Source organism: Macaca nemestrina, chromosome 5 (assembly GCF_043159975.1).
Source record: "Macaca nemestrina isolate mMacNem1 chromosome 5, mMacNem.hap1, whole genome shotgun sequence".
In the NCBI taxonomy this organism is placed as follows: domain Eukaryota; kingdom Metazoa; phylum Chordata; class Mammalia; order Primates; family Cercopithecidae; genus Macaca; species Macaca nemestrina.
This window is the reverse complement of record NC_092129.1, coordinates 136716631-136744129: the sequence shown is the minus strand read 5'-3', so window position 1 is coordinate 136744129 and position 27499 is coordinate 136716631. Positions and strand designations below refer to the sequence as shown.

The 27499-nt window shown below is 45.0% G+C and overlaps 1 protein-coding gene across 5 annotated transcripts in view; it reads right to left on the bottom strand.

The window, feature by feature from the left end:
• LOC105489525 (chloride intracellular channel 5) overlaps positions 1–27499 on the bottom strand; it is a 137755-nt gene that overhangs the window by 29639 nt on the left and 80617 nt on the right. For all 5 annotated transcript variants that reach the window (XM_071096963.1, XM_011754355.2, XM_024795276.2 and 2 more), the window contains exon 5: positions 4200–4381. In XM_071096963.1, the coding sequence (XP_070953064.1) occupies positions 4200–4381 (182 nt within the window). The remainder of the gene's footprint in view (positions 1–4199; positions 4382–27499) is intronic.

Here is a 27499-nt window from a genome sequence, read left to right as displayed (position 1 = left end):
TCTATGCTTCTAGACCAGTGTTGAACTTACATTATAACACTGAGCTATAATCTATTCTGAATCATGATTACTGTTTCAGTACCCTTTTTTTTTCTCTAGCTTGTGGGAAGTGAAAGGATAGCAATTGCAGCTTCTTCACTTCTGTACTCCTTAATAATCTCAATAATGATGTTGATCAGAGGAATGATAATAACAAACATTTATTCACTGTGTGCTCTGTTCTAGGGACTGCTTTAAGTACTTTGCAAGGTACTTAGATCTCTAAATAATCCTATAAGGAAGAGTCTATTATATTCCCATTTACAGATGAGAAAAGCAAGACAAAGGGGGATTAAATAGGTTGGGATTCAATAAACGGTTGTACTTAGTCTTTACAATCTTAAGTTATCTGTACATCAGGCAAGGTCCTCTAGTGTCATGTGTAATAAAATAATTTGAAAGCACTGAAGATCCCTAGCAATGAGCAAACTAAAGCTACAAGAGATTATGTGGCTTAATGTTACATGAGAAATTAATTAATTTAACCAATATCTATTGAGTTACCATTCATATTTATTACAGTCCCTGCTTTATAATCCACAGTTCTTTCTACTTTGCTACTCAGCCCTACGTAGCTGATAAAGCAATGGGTCTACTCAGAATCCCTCATGAGCCAGTCATTAATCTGTTGTTGCTTATCTCCAAACCTACTCTTTTATTTGCTTTGTTTGTGATACTGGGGCTGGGACTGAGCAGATCACATCTCTTCTTTGCCAGTGAATCCTGTTAGGTTCTGCCAAGAGGAGTTACTGGAGAAAGCCAGCAAGGTTGGAGGAGGAGATGGGAGGAAGAAGCCCTTGCTTTTCAGCTTCCTCTTTCTGTCAGAGTCTCCATTTATTTCTGGGAGCAGCAGCTGAATCCAGTTTGCTTTTTTGCCAATACTCACAGGACCAGCTTCATCATAGCCACGCAGAGAGGCTAGCACACAGCAGAGATTCTGCTTTAGAGGCTGGATCCCAGCCAACCTGAGCTTGGACCCTCGCACCAGCTGAACAGCCCTTTCACCCACATTCAGCTTTGCAGGGTCCCTCATCTACAAAGCCTCGAAGTTTGTAAGTTTTAATAATTCCAACCTCTTCCCTTTGTTCCTCCTGCCCTAGGAGTCGTAGCTGCCTCTTGAAGGTAGAACCTCCTAGTATATTTTGCCTTTCCAATTCTTTAGTACATAGTACTTCTTTAAATTCTCTCTGTTAAAATAACTGGTATGGTGTGGGCACCAAAGAAGCCACCTCCACACTGTTCTGTCTGGCTTAGGTAACTACAAGCAAGGGTGATGAAGTCTGAGTCCTTTGATAAAGCTCTCACAGCGAGAGATGCCACCATGATATCTCCCCAGTCTTTCTGTTCAGTGAAAGATGATGATCCCTTAGGTTGGGCCAAGTTCCTTTGAGAAGAGACTGTCTTGGCTAAGAGCAAATTCATGCAGGAGTGGTGGCCTGACCAAGGGAACTGGCTGGAATTTGCCAGAGTGGATGAAAAAGGTCTACAATAAGGTAAAGGGATCCAAAACTATTTTTCACAATGACACACTGATTCATAGAGTAACCTGAAGTCATTTCACACTGAAATTATATTTTCAGGATTTTAAAGGGCAGAATATTAGCTTCAATACAGCAGAAATACATTTTATAAATATGTATTTATATTGATGTTGATGTTCCCCTTCCTGTTTGTCTCCAGGGCTGAACATCATCACTATGCTAGGCAAGGATCCCAGTGGGCAAGGAAAGGCCTGCAGATGCCCCTCCCAACCAAGACCTGTGCACCCTGGTCCTTGGCTGCTGAGCTGGTCATTTCTTCACACATTGGCTTGACTTTGGGAGATGAGAACTAGGAGGGGGCCAGACAATGAATGTTCAAGCCAAACTCTCATGGTGAGCCTGGGCCAGAGCAACTCCACTTCCAGGGATGGAGAAAAACCTGAAAGTGAGCCAGGCAAGAGGAGAGAGAGCATGAAAGCAGCAAGGGGGTGAGGATGCACACAGAGCTCTGACGTTCGCAGGGACTTCCATGCTCATGTTCTGAATTTGCTCTTTCATATGAAAACAGTTAGCTCCCACAGCCCAGATTAAGTTTTGGCATCTGAAGCCAAACTGGAGGCCTGACTTGGCTTCCCCTTTGCCCTTTGTGAACTTCAGAGGTTTGCCAGGTTTCTGGGATCTGATAAGCTGGATCAGCAGAAATCCAAAGAGATAGGGGCCAAAGGTTGGCCTTTATTCTCTCATTGGCCATCTTCTTTTTGATCTCCAGCTTCTCTGGGTGAACCACCCACTGAAATTTCTCCAAGGACAGGGCTTCACTGAGTCATTTAAGGCTGGTGGGAATTAAGGAAATCACAGGATGAAGCCCAAGGCTTGGGAGATCCATTTGTTTGCCCTGTTCAACAAATGGTTTTTGAGTGGTAGTGAATGTTTGAGCAAGAGAAAAGGAAAGAAGGAGGGGAGGAAGAAAGGAAAAGAAGGCAAGAAGGAATACTATCCACTTCTGTTCTCCTAGGCACAAGAAAAATGAATTCCAAAAAGATTAGATGATGAGCCCTAGCTCATGCTGCTAGTTGGCAGCAAGATACAGGACTGGAACTTGGGTCTCCTGATCTTTGCGTTGTATCACTCTGACACAGTGTGACTGAGCTGGAATTATATCATCCCTTTCAAAGGTACTTGTTCCTAAGGAGGAGAAGAATAAAGGATGATGGGTGGGGCGTGCAGTACTTAATAACTTCAAAGAGACATAGATTGGCTGGACCTACAAGTGACTATTGGCTTGGCCCCAAATCCAAAATGTTTTTGTCTAAATAGGTTGTATTTGCCCAATCCATTTTTATGCAAGATTCCCTCTCAGTCTTCAGCTCTGACTAAGGCCTATGGAAACACCAGCGTACACACAACTGAGTGACTTCAACTCAAGCTGGTACATGCTCTGGTTGGAGAGGAGATAGCATTTCTGTCTCAGGACTTGAGCTGAAAAATAATAGGCATATATCCAGCTGACAAATGATTGAATCTGAGTCTTCTCAGTGAAGCATAGAAATAAACTGGGTATCATAAAGACATACACCAGGCGATCACATGATCAATCAATGAGTATTTATTAAAGGGTCACCATTTGCCCACCATCATGTTTTGAAAATGTCTTATCCTCACAGAGCTTGCTGTCTGGCTGAGACAGTGAGAAATAAGCGTGTGTAAAAGTAGAGCACAGTATGGCTATCTGATACTAGGCTGATGAGGGTCAGGAAAGGATGGGGGAAGACGTGCTCATTTACAGAGCTTAGGGGGATACAACTACTGTTTTCAAACGAGGTGAAGGCAAGCAGAGCTGTTCTGTGTTGCTCTAGAGAACAAACGGATAGCAGGGAGGCATGCTTGGGCTCATTGTAGAGAACAATGATTTAGTAATCAGAGCTATCTAACATGGTAGGGCTGGCTCGTTAGGCAGAGGACTCCTCGTTCTCAGAAGCTGCAGTCACAGCTTCACAGAAGCTTGTCAAAGAAACAGCAGAAAGTGGTCCAGGTTGAAGTGGGAGATTGTTTTGGATGACCTCTAAATGTCCTTTCCAACTCTCAGATTCCCAGGATTTGTTGTATAGGAGAGGATTACACTACATGTTGCAGATGGTTAGTAAGTGCAATGATAGCAAGAAAGTGACATCACCTCTTGCAACCTCCCCCTCTTCATTTGATAGATGAGGAAAATGATGTGGGCTCACCTCAGGAAGCTACTGGAGGAAGTGAGAAGGTGGGTCTGGGCACAAAGAAAAAATGCATATGAGGGCACATTTAATAGAGCTGTAGGGGTGTGGCCAGGGAAATCCTATGAGGAAGAGGCCTCTGGAGTGATATGACTGTATACAAGAATGATGATTGTGACTATTACACATATTAAACCCCTACAATATGCCAAGCACTTTCACGCTGTATTTACTCTTCCACCAACCGTTGAAGTAAGCAATATATGCCTATTTTTATAAATGAAAACTGAAGATCAAAGAGGCCACACAGCCATCAAGCAGCAGAGGGTGACCTTGGGTCCTTATTACCTGACTTCAGGGTCCAGGCTCTTGACCAACAGATGCTACTGTCCTTGACTCATCCACACAGGTGACCTGGACCTAAGAAGGAACTGGATCTTGCAGGCCTCTGTGGGTAGAGCTCTCTTACCTTGACCACATGGAGCTTGGGCAACAGATTGCAGTCAGCCAGGGTCAGCTCATCCCCATCCAGGAACTTGCGCCGGGACCCCTTGTCTTCCCCACAAGTACTGGCGTCAATCTCCTCTGGTAGAGGGGTGTTCAGGTAGTCATCCAATTTCTTTAGAGCCTTGGTTAGGCCTCTCTCAAGGGCTGGCATGGAAGAGTAAAAGAAGGGCCTTTATTCAAACTGCTTGCCAGTGGATACCGTCATAGGGTCTTCAGAGTGGAGTAGCCCATCTAGAATCCTGTCCCCCTCATCACATTGCCCGCTCCCCACACACTGCAGAATACCTGGAAACCATTAACACAGTGCAGTAGAAGTGTACTAAATAGCCTGAAAAGGCAAACCCTAACCAAACAATAAACATTAGCTAATCCTTTGCTTTGAAAAACGTACATAAATACAGAAATACAGGCTGGGCGTGGTGGCTCACGCCTGCAACCCCAGCACTTTGGGAGACCAAGGTGGGCAGATCATGAGGTCAAGAGATCGAAACCACCCTGGCCAACATGGTGAAACTCTGTTTCTACTAAAAATACAAAAATTAGCTGGGCATGGTGCATGTGCCTGTAGTCCCAGCTACTAGGGAGGCTGAGGCAGGAGAATCTCTTGAACACGGGAGGCAGAGGTTGCAGTAGGTGCAATAATACTAGCCAATTTATTTGTTTGTTTGTTTATTTATTTATTTATTTTTCAGACAGAGTCTCACTCTGTCACTAGGCTGGAGTGCAGTGGTGTGATCTGGGCTCACTGCAACTTCTGACTCCCTGGTTCAAACGATTCTCCTGCCTCAGCCTCCCGAGTAGCTGGGATTACAGGCACAAGCCACCACACCCAGCTAATTTTTGTATTTTTAGTAGAGACAGAGTTTCACCATGTTGACCAGGATGGTCTCAATCTCCTGACTTCATGATCGGCCCGCCTCGGCCTCCCAAAGCACTGGGATTACAGATGTAACCCACCACGCCTGGCCAATACTAGCCATTTTTGTAAAAAGTTTTGGTTATCTATAATTTGCTAATATTCCACATCAACCTACATATTACATTTTTAGGAAGAAAAGGCTATTACCTAGGTAAATAAAAACTATATAGAAGTTCCAGGACAGAGATATGCATCAGATTTTGTGGAAGTATTAACTATAGCTAACCCAACCCAAGAAGAGTTGGGGACAAGGGCTTCAGAGGGACATGACAGAAGGAAAAGAACAGCCCTTTTTGATGTCACCCCCAGAGAAGTGATGAGTATCAGGGAAGAATGCTTGGGTTTACTCTAGGGAAGCTTGTTCTAAAAATCACTGCTGTCTCAAATGGAAGGGCTCCACCAGAAATGTGCAGCCCCCAGCCGCACAGAAAGCTGTCATGGTTGTGACTCAAAGAATGAACACCCAAAGGAAGATAACGTGGGAGAAGGCTTTTACAGTCTTGCCCAAATAATTATCTGTCACATAATTTGTTTAGACACACAAGCAGACAAAATACCCAAAAGAACAACTATGGGAAGCCATCATCACTGAAAATCATTTCGCCCAGAATCTCATAGTCCATTCTAATCAGAGAACACTACCACAGACACTTTCTACTTGAGCTCAAAGGAAAACCGTGGAGGAGATGGCTGACCAGGGCATCAGTCATTGCACCTGTGTCATCAGCCCCATCCCCAGCAGCTGTTTTTCCAGACTCTGGTTTAGAGCCTGACACTGAGATAATGGAAGTCGATCCTGCTGTTCATTCCAGTAGATACAAGGGGGACACTGCCTTCTGGAGGCAAAGCCAAGAGGGCTGTACTCTTGTTCAGGTTTTCCCAAATATGCCTTGTTAGCCACTCCTCTCATAACCCACTTTTTGTCTTTTCATAGAAGGCCTTTTGTTCGAGACAATGGAATGACACCAGCCCAACATAAATCAATTGAACACTTACTGGAATGTTTGAAAACTGCCTGGAGGCTGGGCATAGTTTCTCAATACTTTCTTCTCCCTGGTGTGGCATTTGAACTACTTCATCATCTGCTTTGTGTTTCCAGTTTGGGAGACTAGACTAAGCAGGGCTGGGAAAATGCAGTATATTCCTTAGTAATTGTCTAGACTGTGATGGGATTGCAAGGCTATACAAAGGCAATGGCAAAGGGTGGGTACTAGACAATGCTTATTATGCTCTTCTCCCCAAAGCACTTGTGATTTATTTGTTTGCTTGCTCAAAACCCTCTACCCGTTTCATTTATGGAGATTATGGCAAAATCTTGATTATAATGAAGAAAGGAAGAATCAAATACTGGGCCTGTCAAACTTTGACCAATAAATATCCTCTGAGGGAAAGAGTCATACAATAGCAGATGAGACATTGCAGGTTCTAATCTCAAAAGGTCCTGGAGACCTGAGTGGGCTGCTGCACAAGTCTGTACCCATGTCACCAGGTCTGGGAAATATCATGAAATTTGGTGAAAAGCCTGGAGCAGTGATTGAAGTTCCTTGGGAAGATAGTTCTGTATATCCCCTCCGGTAATTCCTTGAGATGGAAGGCATCAAGTCTGGTGGCAGGAATCATTGTTGATTTATGTCGCAACTGCGACATTCCATGGAGCTTTCCAAGTCAGCACATTCTGGAAGGCACCCTCTGTGTATCAGTCTCCTCACTCGGGTTTGTGTATTTTTGACCAGGAATGTGAAGGCTGCAGTTGGTGGCAACCATGGTAGAGCAAGAGGAGACAAGGCAGCAGGGAAAGGACTGCTTGGCCTGGGGCTAACCTGTGTTTAAAGCTCAAGGCTGCTCAGGGTGGATTCACTGGGAAGCTGCTGAGCCTTCAGCTTCAAGATCTCTTACTTTCCTGGGTCCCTTCCAAGTCCTTGGATCTGATTTCAAGAATTCCGTGTTGGTACTTACTGTATTGCCTTAAGGCCTCATAAATCCCACAAATGTCGTTGATCCTGGCACTTACATGTGACCTTGGGCAAGTTTCTCTACTTCACTGAGCTTCTGCTTTCTCGTCTCAGTAATGGGACTAAGGATCCTTCACCCTGGTAAGACCACTGCTGGGATTAACTCAGATAATGCAGGGAAAGCACCTAATACAGTGCCTGGCCCATACGAGGACATCAATTAATGGTAGTTGTTGCTATTGCCTTACCAAATGTGGGGTCCTCCTGTTCTCTGTTCCTTGCCCCATATTCTTGGTCAATATATTCCTGAATATCTCAAGCTGCAGTGGAGAATGGGTGATTTTAAGAAGCCCCAAATTTGTGGCCACCTCTCTGGAGAGGAAAATCAATAGCCTGGAGATTTGTTTCCCTTACTTATTTAGTATACGGCCAAAGCCTTATTCCTTATATTCCCTTGGGATGCTCCTTGGTGACAAGCTGTGTTGAAAGGCACACCCAGAGCAAAATAGACCCAACATGCCTGTGTGCTAAAACATTGCCATATTATCGGATAGCAAATGGCAGCACCAACTATACTCTCTGCCAGTTCTTTTCCTCCTACCTGCCAACTCATTCTGACCGTGGCTCAATCTGCCATCCATAGAATTTAATGATCTCTCTTGGCTGATGGTACTCAGGTCATGAAACTATTTGTGTTGAACTTTCTGCTCTGGTAGGAACAAGGGGGATGTCAAAGAAACTAGAGCAACAAAAAGATGTTAATTCCTTGTGTTTGTATTTTAAACCCTCACTCTAAATAATTACTCTGAGCAGCTAGATGGGGTATCCCTCCGACTACAGCAAGTGAGCCTAGGGTTGGGGCACCCAAGACTCAGGATCACTAACACCCCAGGGACTTGATAGATACCCAGTGTTTTAACTGCTTTCTTCCCCTCTCCACCTCTGCTCTCCATAAAGATTTATTCTGTACCACACACAAATGCACTGGGTAAAATATGTGACGAGGAAACAAGGGGAATAGTTCATAAATATTCTCAGCCATATGCAAACAATCTTAGATTTATTTTTCTCTTTTTTAAGGAGGAAAAAAAATCCACCCATTCCATGATCACTTCCAGATTCATTGAGGTTGATATTACATAAGACCCAATATTGTTTTCTCGTTGTAGAGAAATAATGACTTGGAAACAGCAATTTGAGCTAAGAAAATAATATATTCTTACCAGGGCATGGAGGCTGAATGGGGACTGGGGAGCCAAGACTCTAACCCAGCCTCCAACAAGTTCTTGCAAGCACAGCTCAGCCCTGGTTTGCTGGCAGGCTCAGTGCAGCACAGGTCCTGATGAGCATAAGGCAAAGCAGATCCCTAGGGCTCAAAATGCACATGGAGAGGAGCAGATATCAAAGGTGGTCTTTGAAAGAACGAGAACAGCTCTGTGGGCCCAGGTGGCTGCACACTCAACTTCTCATATGTGGATTTTCTCTTGTATGTGTGTTGCAGCAAAATAAAAACCAGGAACCCACCTGTGACTGTTGTCTGCAGATTGGATGGGTGTCTGTTCAACTCTCCATGGAGAAGGAGGTTGTGGCTATTGGGCACTGGCCTGGGCCAAGTACCCTCTGCCCTATCTTGTTCCTTTTATTGCCCTAGTCTCGTACCTTAGCACCAGCAAGGAAATACACTCACTGAATCCCTGCAGTGAGCTAGGGATGTTTATGCAACTACCATTTAAACACACCACAAGGCTATTGAGATGGGAAATATTATTCATCCTCATCCAACAGATGAAGAAACTGAGTCTTAGACTTGCCCAGGGCACATACGCGTATGCAAACACACACATAGCTGGTCCTTAAGCCATTTAAACTACTCCTGGGATGTACAATGGAAATGTGCCTCATTTGGTTTTCAACTGTTACAGTCTTCCTTACAAGCTCCTAACTTCTGGGTGGTGGGAAAACAACAACAACTTTAATTTCATCCATTTTGGATGATAACCTAGTCTGATGTAATAATCTAAATAGTCCTTCTAGAGAATTCTGTCTCTTTTGCATTGAAATCCTCAGTTTCTCAGAGAACCTGCCCCTCCTTGCTCTCCTTCTTGAGTCAGTGGGGCTGGGAGTCGGGGACTAGGCTCCTGTGACCTCACAGCACTGGGGAGATGGGGGTTCTGGAATCTATGGGTGGAAGACTTTGGAAAGCGAATACGGGTTCTGCATTTCTTCTGTTTGTCTTCCAGAGTAACCATGGGGATACTGAGTGGGGGTTACAGGTGGGCTGCTTGCCTCCCTCCACAATCCGGAAGGACACCCAAGCAAAGTACCACATGGAGCTCCTAACATGCTCTAGTTCCCTGACCCCCCTGCCTCTCCCTTCTTCTTCATCCCCAACTCCCCTGTGCCAGGAAGGGTGGGCTGTTTTTTTAGTTTTCCTAGGTCAAATAGCCCATCATAGAGCAGAAAGCCTTGCGGCCTCGCTGCATAGCCAGTACGACTGTCTCTACTCTGTGAGTAGAGGCCTCCAGGCAGGGTTTTTGATGGGTAAAAATTGAGAAATAAAAGAGTTTAGAACATCTTAAGAAAATACGTTGGGTAAAAGTCTACTGTCTTGTTGAAAATGCTATTTTGAAGATCAGAAGCTGAATATTGAATTCCCTTTTCTCTCTTAGAATTCCTTCTACAGAAATCCTAATCTCTCTGAGGTCAATGAATGCCTAGGGCAGATTAGAATCACGTACTCAGAGTGGCAGAGAGAAAAATATGTTTAATCTATTAGCCCTATTATAATTTAGGTGCAAACCCCAGGATTTAAGCACAGGGATGTTATATTCTAAAACGTAAACTCCTTCCACTCTGCAAGGCCAATTCTGGGTGCCAAGGATTGTCCCATCACTCCTTGGGTATTCATGTGGCCTGACAGGTGCTGCAAACTGTTCTCATTCCCCTGACAGAAGAGGATGGGGCTCCCTCATGACTCCCCCATGCCTTACCTTCCAGCTAATTTGGTAACATATTTGTGTTCTGCTACCAATGCTTGATTTCAGATATAATTCTTAGTACTTTCAGTGACCGTGATTGGGTCTAGAAGTTTTCTCTGAGTAGAGGGGCAACTATGACCCATCACATCATTTTTCAACTCTGCCTGTATTAGGGGCCAATACTGTCACAGGGGCTGTGTGACAGTAAAACACCTGGTCAAAAAGTGAGAAATCCATTTGGATTTTTCCTAGGAAGAAAGAAATATCTACATATTGAGAAATACCTGGAGCACTGAAGGAAGTTTTTACTTTTCATCTTCTTATTTGAGATCATGTTGACATAACCAAAGGGTGCAAAAAAATTACCGCAGTGGTTTCAGGAAGACCATGGTGGAGATTTCTCTGGCCATCACATATTTTTGAAGAGAAAACACAAAGATAGCCACGCTTGTTGACATTTGATAGTTTAAAACATGAATGGTAACGTGATGGAAACAAAAAAAAAATATAAGAAGAAGAATATCACCACACACTCATCTGTTGTAAGAAGAAGCCTTTCTTTCCACAGGCAGCTAGGACAAGAGGAAGAGAAACTGAGAGAGGTCAGACGGACTAGGCCCAAAGATCCAGGAGCAAGTGGGGATGTAGGAGCCGCAGCAGGGCCCAGGAGGATTGGGAGGGTGAGGAAAAGGGCAGGTGCAGGCCAAGCAGGCAGAAATGTAGATGCTGCTATAATGAGCTCAATTTTGAGAAGAGACAAAGGTGTTCTAAGGGGATTTTGAGGATGTTCAGCTTTGTGATGGGCAGTGTAATCAATCCCCTCCCCCACCAGAAAACTTTACATAAAGATCTGCATTCATCTTTCAGGATTTGGAAATGAGTCATGTAGCTTTTTTCTCAGTTGCCAAAGTCCTTAAAGAGAGAGAACAGTGTCCCAGTTACAGTTAGGTTACATGAGTATGAATGACCACACAAAGGCAAAATTATAAAGCAGGTGGAAACTGGGGTTTTCTCATCCACAGTGACCTTTCTAGGACACATGGCAGGTAAGTGGGGGCTGATCTTCAGGTCCCTTTGACTTTTAAACAATGTCTACACCAGGTTCTTAGACCACACGGAGTCAGAAATGGCAGCAAGGTTTTAGAAGATTGGAAGGGGGCTTTCTGTCAGGTCTGATGGGACTCTCTACTATGCCTGGGCCCCTCTGGCTATGTTTGCATATCACTGGTATCATCAAGGAAGAAACAGAGAGTCTGGGTCTAGTACATCAGGGAGCCATGGCTTCTGATAACAAACACAGTAGCAGAGCGGCACATTCACTCTGCCATAAGAGATTTGGGTTTGAATCCTCAGTTATGCTTGTTCACAGGTTCACATCATCTAGTGTCTGGTGCAGAGTGGGACTTGATTAAAGTTAACTTTTATTATTATTATTACAGCTGTAGAACTTGGGTTTATGAGAGGATGAAGGGGAAGAAAACATCGAGTGAAAGATGAGAGAAGAGGTCAGCTCAAGGCAGAAGTTCAGTGTCTGAAGTGAAGCTTATCTGAACATCCTAGAATGCTCTAGGTCCAAGGAGAATCCTGGAGAGCTCGCAGAATGAAGCTCGCTCTTGCCTTTGCTAACACGTTAGGGATCTAAAGTTGCCTGGAAGCATCTCTTTGGGTTTGGCTTTGCTCTCTCCAGGCCACATGGGTGTGTCAGATTTTCTTAGTTTGACAGTTTAGAGAGTTCATGTCCACCTTTGGCACTGGACCAAGAACACTGGACTTGGCCTCATAGCCAGAGAGGAGGATGTTGTCAAATTGGCCTTGGCTGTGAACGACCCAGGGGCTCACATGGGGGAGGCAATTCCCAGGCCTCTGTTTCCAGGCACTACTCAAAACAGGAAAGGCGGAAAGACAAACAGCGGTTTATGAGAAAGCAAAATGCAATGGCAACTTCAACAGATTCCCCACTGTTCCCTCGTGTGGCGTCAGCCGGGCTACAGAGAGTGTGCAGCACGTGGTGCCATGGGTATTATTTGTTTGTTCTAGAAAGAATTTCAGCCTCAGAGGAGAAGATGAATAAAATGACAAGCTCCTATAGTTCTTTCCAGTAAGAGGCCAGTAAATGATTCTTTATTTGAAAGGTAGGGTTTAAGTCTTACAACTATGGTGGGTTGGGATATAGGACACTGTTGGTTGCCCACCCTCCTCTGTGGTGGGGAGAATGGGGTGTTTTCTGATATATTTCCAAGGCATTCAGAAACTTTCTTAAGGAAGACACAGATTCTCCATATAGCAGCTTCCCCAAGCTCTATAGGGGATTCATATAAAGAAGCATCTTTTTATTTAATACAGCTCCACAAATCACCCTTATATTTGGTGTATGTTCAGAGGTATTAGTACAATGACAAAATGCATATTTTTTTTTTAAAGGCAAGACACTTTGGCCAGTATTTGGCTATGTTTAAAACACCAGCATGGTAAACATTTGGGACAACTTTAGCATGCCTTTAATATAATATTTTCTTAAACTATGAAGAGAAGTATGGATTCCAGATCCAAATAATTTTCTAAACCTCTTAAAAGCCACAGTAGAGAAAGATTATCACTTAGGTCTTCGAATTAAGTTTCCTTTTGTGTACTCATCTGTAGCATGCAAGCTGCCTGAATGTTTATTTATCAACAGGAGGAGGGAGGGGGAGAGAGAGAGAGAGAGAGAGAGAGAGAGAGAGAGAGAGAGAGAGACTGACTCTGAATGCGGGAGGAAGCTACAGAGCCAGCGATCTCAGAAGCGATCAGGGGAGAAGTTCTGATTCGGGAACCTGGCCCAGACTTTAGTCATGGGGCAGTGGCGACACCTTCTGGCCTATCCTTGAGCAAACAAACAAACAAAAAACTCCCCAAAAACCTATTGTGCATTTTCCACAGAGAACACGTATGTGTGTTTTCTATTAGACTTTCCAGAAACTCATAAATGATTATAAAACCCATTGTGCTAATAGAAAGTACGGCATAAATGTTGACTGAAGCTATTAATGCTGATCGTAGTTTATGTGGCCCAATGAATCAGGCTGAAATTTGTGAGTTTTTTAATGATTACTTTATAACAGGTTATTTTTAAGTATCAGGCCATAGATTAGGTTTAATGCTGATGCTCATACACTTTGAATGAGCTGGTTAAGAGAAATTCTAACTTTATCAGTCATCTGTTCCAGCATTTAGACCTAGAGACTTTCTCAATTCTCCCTCCCCCAAAACACGTAGGCTGAAGTACGATCACCACATTTTGTCTTGTTTCATCCTCAAAGAGCCACATATTTTATATAAGAGCCATTCACAGACTTAAAAACTGCCTCCCTGCCACTGCAATGCTAGATTGAAATAATTATTGGATTTGGTGATTCTGCGAATATCCTACAAATTCTCTTCCAGTTGCCCATTCTTTCATTTGTTAAATAGGCATCTATTCGGTGCCCACTGTGGGCCAACTTTGTGCCCCTTTCCTCACATGGATTGCTGGGTGAGGACCCTGATGGGGAAGGTGGGAATTGTTGAGTATATTTAAGGAAATACACATGGTAGTCATCATTGAGTATTCATCGGATTGTGAACTGATTTGGTCACCATTTCCTAAATGACACACTCTTGTTTAACTCAGCACCACATACGTATTAAATAGTGGATTATATTAAATGTCAATATATGCAAGTTAAGAGCACAGATCATGGGACCAACTGTCTGGGCTGGGGTCCTGGCTCTGACACAGACTAGCCTGGACAGGTTGCTTAACCTGTGCTTGTTTCCTTCTCTGCAAAGTGGAGATCATAACATGGCATACCTTAGAGGCTTGCTGGGAGCAATAACTGGGTCATCACCTGCAGGGGGCTCAGTACAGTGCCTGGCATGCTGTAAGCAGTTGTTATATGTAACGTGTATGTGCGATGCATGATGATGCTGATGTATGAGAAACAAAGCATACCAAAAAAGCAACAAAAAATTCTTAGAGCTGCAAGAAAAAAGTGGCTCTTGCCTCTGGCCCTGCTCAGTAAACATCGTGCTTGACTCATCCTCTGCCCTGAAATGCTGACACGAACAGGGATATTCAGCTGTTCCTTTCATTCTGACTCTATAGCCAGAACCACAGTCCCCCAGCCGAAAGCCTTCATTATCACAGATGTGAAATGGGGCAACCTTAAAGGTTGGGGGTGACTGATACTTACACAGAATTCCCCAGATATGCTACATGTACACCTGGACCTCCCTCCCCCTTGCTCAGAGCAGTTCCCTGGATACCCTAACTTGCCCCCACAAAAATCACGGTTTATGGGGAGACACTCCCCACTGGATGTTTCAGTTGCTTTTACTACACGAGTCTTGCATCTTCTAAAGTTTCAAGTGTGTAGCAAATTAAATGTGCAATTATGCACTTCTGTTTCCTGAAATCTAGTAGGGAGTAAATGACAGATTTTTCCAACACCAAAGGAGAATTTAAAATAGTGTGTCCTTTTTGGTAATGGCTAGGACAGGTATTTTCACCAGAGAGAGAAAAAAAATTACCTTAACTTGAAAGTGAATATACAAGAATCGAATATACAAGAGTTCAATCTCCTTTTATTTGTTACTAGTAGAAAACAGAGCCCATATATATATATTTTCAGGGTAGCAATGTGCCCTATAAAAAATACTTATCTTCATAGATTCCCAGAATTTCAGCTATAGAAGGCCAAATAACCAAGTTCTGGCTAATGAGATATTGGTAGAAATTAATTAATGGGCTTCTGAAAAAAATAAGATAGATGCAGCTGGCATTGTCTGGAATGTGGATGCGATATTTGGAGGTGGAGCAACTATCCTGTGAAATAAGAATGAAGATCACACACTAAAGATGGAGAATCAGGAGCTCTAAGCAGCAGCTCAATTTTCGACTTCTTTCAGAAACTACATTTGCCTGGAACTCTCTACTCTCTGGACTTCTTGTTATGTGAGAGAAGCAAATTCCTCTTAAGAAGTAAACATTTATCAAGAGTGTTTAGAACAGGGCATGGCTCATAGTAAAACACTAGATAGGTTTTGCTAATAAAATACATATTTGCTTTAGCCACTGTAGTCAGGCTTCTATTACAAACAGCCAAACACAACATTTGCCAAAATACATACGTATTGCCAATATGGCAATATTTCATTATTCCTTTTTTTTTTTTTTTTTTTTTAGATAGAGTCTCTCTCTGTCACCCAGGCTGGAGTGCAGTGCTGCGATCTCAGCTCACTGCAACCTCTGCCTCCCCGGTTCAAGCAATTTTTCTGCTTCAGCCTCCCAAGTAGCTGGGACTACTGGCACGCGCCACCATGCCCAGCTAATTTTTGTATTTTTAGTAGAGATGGGGTTTCACCATATTGGCCAGGCTGGTCTCGAACTCCTGACCTCGTGATCCACCTACCTCAGCCTCCCAAAGCGCTGGGATTACAGGCATGAGTCACTGCACCCAACCTCATTATTCCACTTTTATTCTAGCACCTTACACAGCATCTGGTATTGAATAAGTATTTGTTGAAAGAATAAGCTATTCAGTGGGGTATGAGGAAAGATGAAGGACCCTAAAATCATGCGACTCTATGTCTATACACTGATGTAACAAGCTTTAACTCTGTAGAGGAACAACGGTTCCCTTTCTTTGTCTAATAGTAGCCCTTGGTCTTTTGAGAATGGATGAAGGGATTTGATTAGTTTGGCCTGAGATGCCCTCCCACAGAGTCCTAGCCATTTTGTTATCAGAGCCAAGAGAGAAGCATAGGTTAGCACCAACCTCTCTGCCAAATGACTCAGGTAGAACTGAGGCAGTTTCAGACCTGGGCAAAATGTTGAGTAAAAGTCATCTTTGAGGTCCTCACAATGGAAACAGAACATGGATAACTATCTTGGCAAACATCAGTGAGCATGAGACCATCAGAGTTTGAGCTGAGTGCAGGAGGTCTGAGAAATCACATGACTCAACCCTCCCCTCCCCAGAATGTTCAGGAAGGGAAGAGGTTCTAGACATGCACACAGAGAAACCTATATATATACACACACACACACACACACACATATATATATATATTTATTTATTTTTATTTTTTGAGACAGAATCTTGCTCTATCACCCAGGCTGGAGTGCAGTGGCTCGATCTCAGCTCCCTGCAAGCTCCACCTCCTGGGTTCACGCCATTCTCCTGCCTCAGCCTCCCGAGTAGCTGGGACTACAGGTGCCCGCCACCATGCCTGGCTGATTTTTTGTTGTTGTATTTTTAATAGAGATGGGGTTTCACTGTGTTAGCCAGGATAGTCCCCATCTCCTGACCTTGCGATCCGCCCGCCTCAGCCCCCCAAAGTGCTGGGATTATAGGCATGAGCCACTGCCCCCGGCCAGAGAAACATATTTTATTTACTTTGATCCAGATTATTAAATGCTTTGTCCACCAGGGGTCTTAGAAAAATAATTTGACCTCTGACTTCTAGCTAAAAAACACTAGAAATTAGCCTTCTGTGTTTTCTCTTTTGACTCTTGGTAAAGTATCACATTTAACACCAAATAGAATTTCCCTTGAATACGGTTATGAAAATAATGGTGAAAAGAAAAATTCCACTTCAGCAAAGCCCACCAGCACACTGGCCATCCTACTAAGGAGAGCTGCTCAGTTTCTTGCACTCCTTTGTTGATTGGTTCTAAGTGAGATTATTCACCATGAAGCTTGATATCATGTAACAGAGGCTACAAAATCATTGTATGTTCTCAAGTCAAAGACAATGCTAGTCACAGAACGTCATAGGATTTAAAGGGGGACTGGGAAGTTTTAAATAAATACAATCAGAGCATAGCGGAGTCTGCAACATGGGGACAGATTTAAAAGGTGAGGTTCCACAGCCGGGACAGGAAGTGGCTCGAGGACGTGCCTGTGGCTCTGATGAGGCCCTGTCATCATCTCCTAGGCAAAGGCATAGACATGGTAGAGGCATGTTGAGGTGTTTGGGATACTTTTTTTCACTCATTTAACAAATAATGATGGAGTATCTGCCCTGGGTCAGATGCTGAGCTGGGGTCTGGGGGTGACAATGATGAAGGAGGCACACTCAGCACACTTCCTCACAGAGACAGCTGCTCGGAACCCTGCTTCTCACAGCACAGCCCTGGACCAGCAGTGTCAGAATCGCCTGGGAGCTCTCAGGCCTCGCCCCAGATCCACTACCTAAATATCTGCTTCATAACAAGACCCTGCGGGAAACCAGGATATGCCACCCCCAAAATAGGAAAGATTGTTGAGACGAAGACAATTCAGAAGAAACAGACAGAGTAAAGCTCTCTGCCCTCCATCTATTTGTCTAAAAGCAGGACATAGATTTACAAAGACAAAATGTATCTTGCCTCCCCACTTCTACCAGGGAGAACCACTGAAAACAACTTAAGACCCTTATGCTCCTGGAGATGGTTCTGCAGGAATCTACACTGAACAAGATTTGCTAACTGGCCTTTATCTGCTATTCATTTGCTATCCCCCCAAGTTGCTGCCCCTAGAGACTCAAAGTTTTTTTCCCTTGTCACATCTCTAAAAGTTTACTGTCCTTTGATGAAGATGCTGTGAAACTAGAATTCAAAGCCATCTCTTGGAAAACTCCTCATTATAGGAAATACACGTGTTAATAAACTTCTGCTTGTTTTTCTCTTGTTAATCTGTCTTTTGTTACAGAGGTCCCTTCCAACTAAGAACCTATGGGGTTATTCTTCCCCTAAAACTCCCAGGGGATTCAAATGTACGTGCAAGGTAGAAAATGGTCTGGCTAACAAGAGGAATGTAAAGAAGTGCTGCTTTATGCTTAAGCCTTAAGTCTGTGCTTGTCTTTAGCTCATGAGGCTACTCTGGTTCAGCCTGGAAACAAGCTTGAGGTGGGGTGGAATGCCTTCCTGCAAGACGGCTCTGGAGCAGGATTTGAAAGAAAGCCTGGGGTTTTAAAGGCAAAGTTCCATGTAGCGACTTTTCCCCAACAAATTATCCTCTCTAAACTGCTGATAAAGTCAGAACACCAGGCTAGATTTAATCCCTGGTTTTAATTCTTATGTCTTTGCAACACTAGTTGGTACCAAAGATGTTTCAAAGCCGAGAAATGCTGAAGCTTTTGCTAGAACTATGATACTTTCAACCTACACACACACACAATGAAATGTAGACACACACCCCCATGGACACACTACTGTACTTCTGTAGTCTGCATATCCTGTGCTTAGTGGTAAAGTTATGAGACTTACATTGTGTCCCATCACGAATATAATTTTGCATGTAAGCACTTTTTTTCAGATTAATTGAAATGAGCCTGTCTAAGGAGGTATGTGATGGGCTTTGCCAGTACATGGGAACATCAGAACACACACGAAGTGCATAAGTGTCTGTGTGTGTGTGTGTGTGTGTGTGTGTGTGTGGAGAGAGAGAGAGATTGAGAAACGTATTTGGTTCCTATGTGTAGACTGCACAAAGACAAGAGGTGTCGGTTGCATAGGATGAGGTAACGGTAGGAAGAGGTGAAAGAGCATTTAACTCATGTGCAAATCGGTTGTTTAATGTTCCTTTATTTCCCAGGTCTTGATCTGCATCCAGGCCAGGCCAGGAGAACTCATTCTGGTCAGACAGCGGGAAATTCCACCACATGGAATGGTGTTGGTGGTCTCCGCTCTACTCCAGTCGGGGAGCCCACACAGCAAAATTCCACTAATGAATGCGCCCACCCAGGCAGGGCCCAGCTCTCCCCACCCCCTCCTCCCCATGCCTGCCCCATTCAACAGGCCACACCGCCACCAACCGCCTTCCTTACAACTGCCCAAGGATTCGTTTCAGGAGCAAGATTTGTTAAATTATAAATTGCAAGCATCCACCTCAATAATGAACCAAATCAAAGACCCTCTGGAGGAATCCCTCGGGCAGCTCATGGGAGGGGCCAGAGAAAGCATTTGCCCCCTCCCCTCCCTCCTGCCCTCAGCCTCAAGGACCCTCCTTGAGGGAGGAGACGAGGACATGCAAGTGCAGAGCCCACCAGACCTCCGAGGTGGGTCCCACCGAGCCTAGGCTATTTGTTTTTCCTTGCAAGAATGCTAGTCAAAGCAAAACTTTAACCCAACAAACCAACAAACAAAATACCCCTAGTTGGCTATTTGCACACAGGGGTTGCCAAGGAAGGCAGCCTGAAGGGTCCCTTTGTGACCAGAGGCGTTTTTGAAAGGAGACAGCAATGGCTGCTTTATGAGGAAGTGGCGAGACGGTCACATGTTATCCGCACTGCTGTGGGGGTTGGCCTGACCACCCAGGAGCCTTCACCGAGATGGCCTGATAACAGCCCACCGTGGGGCTCCCAGGCCTCTGTGGAGGTCTTCCTGGGACCCAACTGTCCTCCAAAAGAACTGCTCTGTGTTTCCAACACAGTAGACATGGAGCCCCACGGCCACCTAAGTGACTCTGTTTCTGAGCACACTATGGGGTAATTAGGTTTCACATTCCTGCTGCTTTTACACGTAGCCTTAGCTTTCTCATCAGACTTGTGGCAGAGCACAAGGCAGAATGAGAAGGGGATGCCGCACCCATCCCCTGGATGGCCAGGCCCTCCAGACAGGGCCACTGTAACACGGGGTTAGGGGCTGGGAGGGAGGAAGGGGAGAAGGCATGAAGCGCCTTGTGATTGAAGTGGCTTGGAATAATAAATACACACACTCTCTTTTAAACGTGGCTCACCACATCCTGGGAATCTGGAAAAAATGCCCCACCTCACTGCCCCCCACCCTCCTCCCCACCTACCCTGAAGCAGCAGTGGCTTTCATGACGCTTTGGGGGAAAGCACAGGGCCTTTGATAATAAGAGGCTTGTTAGTTCTAGGCTAACAGCCCTCCCAGTCCGCTCTGAATCCTTTCAAGCACTTTTTTATTTTAGGTCAAGGAAGTTCATAAATGTAAAGACTGGAGGTTGTAGAATGGGGAGAGGAAAGGGAGAAAGAAACATTTTGGCAGTTGTCATTGGGAAGGGCTGCCGGGGACCTCCAGGAGATCTGTCAGGCCTGGTGGACATGCCCTTCCCTTGGTGCGGGGGACAGATAGTGGAAGGTGACTTTGAGCCTTGAAGAAGACCTAGCCTTGTCTGAAGCCTCTAAGCTCTGGCTTAGCTAAAACTGAATCCTTGTATAGGAAGACCCTTGCGAATCCACAGGCCTTGAATGAATCGTTATCAGCTGGCTCTGGCGACGATTCCTCTGCCTGCCAGAAGAGGGCAGCACATGCTTCCACATTACAGGGAAAGCTGGGTTGCCCAGTCCAAAGGGTGGACACTAGGTATGGGGGTAGGGGGGAAGCATTGTGAAATTAATAGCAGCAGCAGCAACAGCAGCAGCAGCAATAGCTATCACACATTGGTGCCTACTGTGTGCCAGGAACTGTCCTAAGTGATTTATATGCATTAATTCATCTAATTAACATGACAAATCTACAAGAGAGGGTGCTATTACAATCTCCATATTACCATTGAGGAGGCTGAGGCATACTGAAATTAGCAGAACTTGCTATTGTAGCCATGGACTGCCTAAGACTGAGGTCAGCAAATTACAGTCCAAGGACTAAATCCAGTTCACTGCCTACTTTCATGCTGCCCTCAAGCTAAGAATTGTTTTGTTTTTTACATTTTTGCATGGTTGGAAAAAAGTCAAAAGAAGAATAATATTTCATGATGTGAGAATGATGTGAAATTCAAATTTCAGTGTCCCTTAATGATGTTTTATTGGAACACAGTCCTATTTATTTGCTTACATATTATCTGTGGCTGCTTTATGATTCCTGCAGCACAATTGAGCAGAGTCTAGTAGAGGCTATGTAGCTTGCAAAGCCTAAACTACTTACTCTCTGACCCTTTACAGAGAAAGTTTGCCAAAGCCTGACTTACAAGGAAGTGCTACCTGTTTCCAGGCAAGAGGGACAGAGAGCGGAGTTGCTATTTACTGGAAATGGAGCTAGTACAGCTATCCCAGAGCAATTTAGAAGCAATGTTGAACTTGATTCACTTTTTTTCCAACAGGGTAGCTCAAGGTCAAGCAAAAGGAGGGTCTGATATATCACTGAATAGCCTCAAGGAAGCAATAAAAGGTTAGATCTGAAAAGGACTGTGGAAGTCCACTATTACATCTCATCAAGTCTAAGGTGCACATTTTTTTTTCACTCTTTAACATCTGTGAAATCAGGCAATGTCTTACAATCAAAATATGAGAGGTTAAGTGAAAACACTTTGTTTAAGTGATAGCATTTTTTGTTGTTGTTTCGTAGAGGTTTTGTTGCATGTTTGTTTTTGAGATGGAATCTTGCTCTGACGCCCAGGCTGGAGTGCAGTGGCATGATCTTGGCTCACTGTGACTTCTGCCTCCCGGGTTTAAGCGGTTCTCCTGCCTCAGCCTCCCAAGTAGCTGGAATTACAGGTGTGCACCACCATGCTTGACTGGTTTTTTTGTACTTTTGGTAGAGACTGGGTTTTGCCTTGTTGGCCAGGCTGAACTCAAACTCCTGACCTCAAGTGATCTGCCCACCTTGGCCTCCCAAAGTGCTGGGATTACAGACGTGAGCCACCATGCCTGGCCTAATTGTAAACTTCCTAATGTTAAGCTGAAGTGTGCAAGCCTACATTTTCTATACATCAAATGAGGATGATCTTGCTTAATATGTTTACTTTAAGAGTCTTAAGATTTTATTAAAAGGGAGTGAAGGGGAGGAGACACTGTGACTCCCAGGTAGGCAGGACCAGAGCAGGCTGCAGGAATTAGCCTATTGGTGTGGTCACACCAGGCAGTCTGCAAGATGGGAGAACAGGGAAGGGTTGTTGGGGACACAAACCATGAGAAACCATGAGAACCTGGAAGGAAAAGAAAGACTGCCAGTGATACAGATGAGTTCTTTTTCTAGCAGCATCAGCCAGGAGCATGACCTACTGCAGGTGGCACCTCTTAGAAGGAGAAGACTGGAGCAATTTGAAGATTCGGGCCTGAATGGAACATGAAGACAAGGAAATAGCGAGGAATGCAGCTGTGGCTGGCTCGCCTCTGCTGCCTTTTATGAGGGTTCTAGGAGATGAGGAAGGGAAACGAGAGAGGCAGGATGGCAGTCATTGATATCGTGTTAATAAGAACCACAATGTACTCCTTCAATCACGTTCCCATTCAGTGAGAATGATCATCTGAATTCTGAGATAAGCTCACTGAGGTTCCTACAATAACCCGAGAGTCTTCTTCCATTCTATGTAGGACGGACAATCACTTTTTCCAGAATAAGCCCAGGGAGCACACTGCGCACTTCCAGGTTCCAGGAAGAGGAGCCTCTGATGTGAGCCTTAGGGAGGTGGAAACCTTGGCCTTCATTTGGAAACAGAACCAAGACTGCTCAGGGACCTGTGTGGCTAATGGCTACTTTTTTGTTCCAGCAACAAATTGGGAACCAGGAGGTGGTGGGAACTAAGGTACACTCCCTCGCCCTCTGGTAACCACATTTGAGCTTGGATTGGAGACAGAAAGGAGAAGCAGAGGGCTTAGCTCTAACCAGGTGCTTTTCATTTGGGGACATGTGTCCTGGATTTCCTGGGACAGTACCAATTTCTTATAATTTGATTATTTTCAATGAAGGCAATTTGTTAGGCATCTGATTTTCAGTTTGGAAAACATGGCCACTGCAGTTACAACTAATGAGGGGCAACGCAATCTGAGCATGGTCCTTGTACCCTGAACACACAGCACTGTGCCCAGCACATCACAGATACCAAGGAAGGTTTTTAGGGCTTTCTTTAGGAAGTTAGAAGCACCTTCTTAGGACAAATATTTTAGGAAGAGTATGTTAGGACATCTCAGAGTCTTCCATAAAAAGAGAACTAGGTGCAACCTTTCGCGCGAAAGGGGTGCGTTTTTGCATACTTAATGCGGGAGCCCATTCGTCTTGATGAAAATAGATAAGCCCAGATGGGCTGTTTTGTGTCCCATGTCCTGGGTGGACAGAGAGGAGCAGGAAGGTTGGTGACACACGTCTGAGGCTGCAGGGAGGTCTCCTGAGTCTTCCAGAGAAGATGGAGAGAAAGGAAGAAAGTGAGTTTCAGGTGAAGAGAGAACACAGGGGTTGTGAGATGGGGAGGAGCACAGCCCACAGGTGGGGGAAGGTGGAGAGGAGTCAGAGCAGCAGAAAGTCAGCAGGGCCTGGAGTCTACAGCAGCCTGAAAGAGAAGTCGCAGGAGGGGAGAGCCAAAGAAAATGGAAACCACAGCTCCTCCGTGCCTGCGGCTCACAGCAGGAATATTTGTTATTCTTCTGGGAGGCTGGTTTGTTTTTATCTTCTAGGAGGACCGAGCTGCAGCTGACCAGGGGCCCTGTTTTGCTTTGTCTGCTCACAAGTTTAGAGCCAAATTTGTGGTCTACCTTCTGTGTGGCGCACGAAGGCCCCGGGGCTGCCCCGGCTGTTTTAACTCACCCAGGGCTCCATTTTCTGGTAGTCTCCTTGTTTTTCTTTCTCACCTCCTCCTGGCCTTTGTTGGTTTGACATGCTTTATACATCCCTGTGAGTAACTATAAAGCCTTTCTGAAACAAGTGGAGTATAAATTTTAAAATAGAAAGAAGGCCCCCCAAGACAGAGGAACACAGAGGTGGAAATAAGAGAGAAAAGTGGACTTGAAGGGGGAAGAAAAGGGGGAATTCATAGGAAGCCTTGAAAGACTAAAATCATCCAGATTGGGCAAAACACCATTTAGTGCAGGTCGCCTGAGAGGCCTGAGAGAGCTTAAGCCTCGAGCCTGCATGTGATACAGATTAGATACTATTGCACTTGGGGATTTTTAGACTGCTCACTAGGGGAAAGGCAGTCCTGTGGAAGTGGGCTGTGCAAAAGAATGATGGATGGAAGGTGGTTGGCGTGAATACAGCAGGAGAAATACTGAATTCTTGTCTTAGGCTACAGGCATAGGCATGCCTGCTTCCTCTCCAGCTACAAAGAAAGGGGCAAAAACACATGAGAATACAACATTGGCACCAAAAGCAAAGATTTTCACTCTTGTTGCCCAAGCTGGAGTGCAGTGACGTGATCTCGGCTCACTGCAACCTCCGCCTCCTGGATTCAAGTGATTCTCCTCCCTCGGCCTCCTGAGTAGCTGGGATTACAGGTGCTTGTCATCACACCCGACTAATTTTTGTATTTTTAGTAGAGACAGGGTTTCGCCATATTGGTCAGGCTGGTCTCAAACTCCTGACCTCAGATGATCCACCTGCCTCGGCCTCCCAAAGTGCTGGGATTACAGGGGTGAGCCACCGTGCCCGGCCCCAGCAGCTGACTTTGAACATGGTGGTGGGCATTATTCCAAGCACACTTATGAGGTATGCACAGTTATTACTCCCATTTTACAGATGAGGAAACTGAGGCATTACAGAGTTGAAGTAACCTGCCCCATGTTACAAGGACAAGAGGCAAAGCTGGTGTCTGAACTTAAAGCAGTCGGCTTTAGAGTCTGCAAGTTGAGCCACACAGAGTCGCCTGCCTCTCTGCATGGGAAACATGGCATGTTTAGAAACACAGCCCTTATCCTTCTCCCCAAAACAAGGGGTGGGGGTGAGAGATCTTAAGGCACAAGAAAACGAAACAACTTCCCCAAGTAGCACCTGACTTAATGTGGGGTCTTGCCACCCAGTCATGAGAAAATCCAGGCTACATTTAAGTGAAGTGAAGAGCAGGTTTGGAAAGAGTGAGAGGAGGGGCCATGGAGGCAGAATCTGGTTACTGCAGATCAAGGGGACCCAGATCTAGAAATTACAGAGGAGGGGCGAGTACAATGATAGGCCTCAACACGGAGCACAGAATCATCACTCGGGGAACAAACAAAAATGCAAGGCTACTGAGGTATGAGAGTCGGGCCAGGCCACTGACGCTCCTTGATGACACTTTGGAGAGGAGGACCACGCACCAACAAAGTCTAAAAAGTAGAAAATAGACTGAATGGGTGGGAGATCTGGAAGAGCTCACTGAGGGGGAAGCAAGAGCTGAAGCAGCAGTTTCTGATGCCATTACTCATCTTGGTCCTATTTTTGTGCTAATAGCAATAAACAAAATAATCAAATTTAACAGTTACTAGGCCAGGCTCTGCGTTAAGGGTTTTACATACACTGAGTTATAAAATAGATGAACCTGCATTACAAACCTTGGTGATATCATTTTGCCTTAATTGGCAGATAAAGAATCTGAATATAAAGTCCATTTTACAGATGCAGAGCCAGAGGCTCAGAGAAAGTAAGTCTCTTGGGTAAAGTTGTGCAGTTAAAAGTGCTGGGATTCAATCCCAGGCCAGGAATTGCATGTTTTCATGTTTTACAGCCCCCTGTAGATTGTTAGGTTCATGGAGGGCAATGACTTTGTCTCATTGCCTTGGCAACTCCAGAACCTAGCACAGTACCTGGCACATAAGCAGTGCCCTTTAAATATTAGCTCGGACTTGTAGACACTTTGTATAACTTGCAGATTTTTGAATGAATCAATGAATGACTGACTGTACAGACTAATGGATGATTCTCTCCATTACTCCAGTACTGCCAGGATGATTCCCATGGATGTGGTAGCTGAGGACTTATGAGGCTTTGGGGAACAACAAGGAAATTTTACTTGGTGGTTCCTGCAGTCACCACAGGAGTGGAGAGATGACCCACCATGGAGAACCACGTAACAGTGTTGGTTTTTCTCATGCTTTCATGTTGAGAGGGCAGAGAAGGATCTTGACCTGGGTCAGTGTGTGTATGGGGGCTGGGGCATTAGTGACCAGGTGGAGGGGAGGGAGGGCTCTGCTCAAGATAAAGTAAATGAAAACACAAGAGAAACCCTTTAAAGAAAGAAAGTTGCAGAACTAGGTGCAGCGCTGAAGATCCAGAGGGGAAAGAAACTGGCAAAGTAATGTAGGGCGGCATATGGAAGGAGGCCTGGGCCTGAATGCTGATGCTCTTGGGGATCGGCCACAGTCACAGAGCTCACACGGAGCAGACAGGGGATGGACCCTCTCCCGGGTCAGGGGCTGTGGGGCTCTGGGACGGTAGCGTAGGAGCCATGCTGCTCTCTACAGGAGGGCAAGCCCTATAGGAGCCTTGACCTCTGGCTTGCTAAGTCTAAGAATTTTGGACCCAGTGGACTACAACTGGGGGATATTGGGTGGGAGGAAGGACAAGTAAAGAGGAAGGGAGGGGCGTGGGCAAGTTATAGTTCTAGGGAAGGAATGTGTGGTGTCTTGCTAAACAGAAGGTGGAATAGCACATCTGGGGACAGGCTTTTTGGGAAAGCAGCAATGCTGGAGCTTTGAAATGTGCAAATGAGTTAGGGGAAGCAGGAGTCACAAGGGCAAGTCTCATTACAGAAGAAAACAGGGTGAAACAGAAGAAGGGGAAACAATGAAAATTGGAGAGTACTGAGTTTATAAGAAATGGATATGCGGCATTTGGTGGAAACTGGCTTTGGCCTTGGGAATAGGAGAACTGTAAATATGGATAATATGTAAATACCATTTATAATTTTAAAAACCTGGAAGGCTCAAATAAGATAATCTTTCTGAGGGCACTTTGACAAGTATGAAAGAAGATATTTGTGGCCAAGAGGAAAGGATACTGGGTGTGGCGTCTGAAAATGAGGGTTCGAGAGCCAGCTCTGCCTTGGGGGCAGACAAGTCATGGGCCCTCTTGTTTGGTTCTGTGTCCTCAGCCAGGAAAGCAGCAATGGCTGTTGTTTCGCACAATGGCTCTGAGGGGCCGTATTCATTTCCCAGGACTGCTACGACAAAGTACCACAAATTGGGTGGCTTAATACAACAGAGACTTTTCCCCTTACAGTTCCAAAATCAAGGTGTTAGCAGGTGTCTTTCCTTGCCTCTTCCAGCTTCCAGAAAGCTAAGAGTTCCCTGGCTTGTGACAGCATCACCCCAGTCTCTGACGCCTTCACATGACCTTCTCCCCTGCATGTCTCTATCCTCTCCTCTCCTCTTTTTTTCTTTTCTTTTTTTTTTTTTCTGAGACAGAGTCTCATTCTGTTGCCCAGGCTGGAGGGCAGCAGTGTGATCTCAGCTCATCGCAATCTCCGCCTCCTGGGTTCAAGTCATTCTCCTGCCTCAGCCTCCCAAGAAGCTGGGACTACAGGCATGTGCCACCACATCTGGCTAATTTTTGTATTTTTAGTGGAGATGGGGGTCTCAAAGTCCTGACCTCAGGTGATCCGCCCGTCTTGGTCTCCTACAGTACTGGGATGACAGGCAAGAGCCACCACACCTGGCCCCTCTCCTATTCTTTTAAAAACAGCAGTCATTGGATTTAGGGACTACACTAAATCCAAGATGATCTCATCGCCAAATCCTTAACTAATTACAGTTGCAAAGACCCTATTTC